Consider the following 1,813-nt stretch of genomic DNA (forward strand, 5'->3'; position numbering starts at 1 on the left):
AGCCAGTGGAGCGAAGCCAAAATGGGGGAAATGGGGTCATATTTCCATGTGCCAGTTAACAGCCTTGCTGCAGCATTTTGCACCCGCTGCAGACGAGCGAGGGAGCTCACCCACCGACCCCCATGTAGAGAGAGTTACAGTAATCCAGCCGAGTGGTGACAAAGGCGTGGATTACTGTCTCAAACTGCTGTCTGGAGAGAAAAGGTTTTACTTTGGCTAGCTGCCTCGGGTGATAAAAGCTCGTTTTTACCAACGATTTAATCTGACTCGAGTTTTAGTTCACGGTCCATTTTAATGCCAAGGTTCGTAATGGTGGGCTTGGTGTACTGAGCCAAAGAACCCAGGTCTACAGAAATGGTGCTACCAAAAACCATTAATTCTGTTTCTCCTTCATTCAGTTTAAGGAAGTTGCACGCCATCCACGCCTTTATGTCCTCTAGACACTTTAGCAGTGGGCTAATTGAGTAACCCTCCTTCTTTTTTAGTGGGACATAAATCTTGCTATCAGCATAGCAGTGGAATGCGATGCCGTGCTTTCTAAGTATGGACCCAAGAGGGAGAAAATAGAGGGAGAATAGCAGGGGGCCTAACACTGAGCCCTGTGGGACCCCATACAGGAGTGGAGCAGAGGATGACTTGGAGTCACCAAGGCTGACAGAGAAATGTCTGTCCTTCAGATATGACCTGAACCAGTGTTTCCGCCAGACCAGGGCTGAGAGGGCGTCCACCCCGAGAGCGGGGGGTTGACTTGAGCCGTCCCTTTATAGATACTGTCTTCTTACGTTAGTGAGCCGGATCATTTGGCTCGGCGGGACGGCTCAAGTCAACCCCCCGCTCTCGGGGTGGACGCCCTCTCAGCCNACAGTCGCCCACAGGTGAGGAGGGAGGAGAAAACACAGGGGCCACAGGTGAACATAATAATACAATTAGACACACCAGGGAAACTAACGATAGGAGGAAAAACACAGGGAAAAGGACCAGACAATAAACATGAGGAAAACATGACAGGGAGAACAACAACACACCGAAACCTAGACATAAAAACATGACATGACATTAATACCGTGACAGCTGGTGTGTGACAGGGAGTTGGCTGGCTCCTCCCAGAAGCAGACGAGGCACACCTGTTTTCACTCACCTCTTCAATCTGTTGACATAAAAGCCCGGTCCTCTTGCCACTTTCCTGCCAGATAATTCCGTCATGTTTGACCCACCGGTGTGTTTCGCTGCTCTCCTCATCCCTGTGATCTCATTGCCTGGATTTTTGTCTCCTGTCCCTGACATTCTCCGTGCCAGCCAGCTTCCTGCCTCCACTGCCGATTACTGTGCCTCTGCTTAAAATAAACATTTTGTTTTTGACCATCTCTCTCATCTCTCTCAAGTATTTTGCTTTGGTGTCCAATATCTCTAGGCCGTAACAGAAACAGCGCTTTTAAGAGTTTTCAATGACATCCTTTTATCTACTGACTCTGGGGACTGCGTTGTGCTTCTACTTATTGATTTAACTTCTGCTTTCGATACAGTCGACCATGACATCCTGATCTCTTGCTTGGAGCAGTGGGTGGGCATTGAGGCGAAAGCCCTGGAATGGTTCAGCTCATATCTGAAGGATAGAACTTTCTCTGTCAGCCTTGGTGACTCCGAGTCATCCTCTGCTCCACTCCTGTATGGGGTCCCACAGGGCTCAGTATTAGGCCCCCTGCTATTCTCCCTCTATTTGCTCCCTCTTGGGTCCATACTTAGAAAGCATGGCATCGCATTCCACTGTTATGCTGATGATAGCCAGATGTATGTCCCACTAAAAAAGAAAGAG

General features: G+C 49.0%; 1 protein-coding gene across 1 annotated transcript in view; it reads right to left on the bottom strand.

The window, feature by feature from the left end:
- Positions 1-1,702: 1,702 nt before the first annotated feature.
- noxa1 (NADPH oxidase activator 1) overlaps positions 1,703-1,813 on the bottom strand; it is a 20,033-nt gene continuing 19,922 nt past the window's right edge. The window contains exon 14 of the mRNA XM_010796643.1: positions 1,703-1,798. Within this exon, the coding sequence (XP_010794945.1) occupies positions 1,703-1,798 (96 nt within the window). The remainder of the gene's footprint in view (positions 1,799-1,813) is intronic.

The sequence above is a fragment of the Notothenia coriiceps genome, unplaced genomic scaffold (genome assembly GCF_000735185.1).
Source record: "Notothenia coriiceps isolate Sejong01 unplaced genomic scaffold, NC01 NC01_scaffold00037250, whole genome shotgun sequence".
Lineage (NCBI taxonomy): Eukaryota > Metazoa > Chordata > Actinopteri > Perciformes > Nototheniidae > Notothenia > Notothenia coriiceps.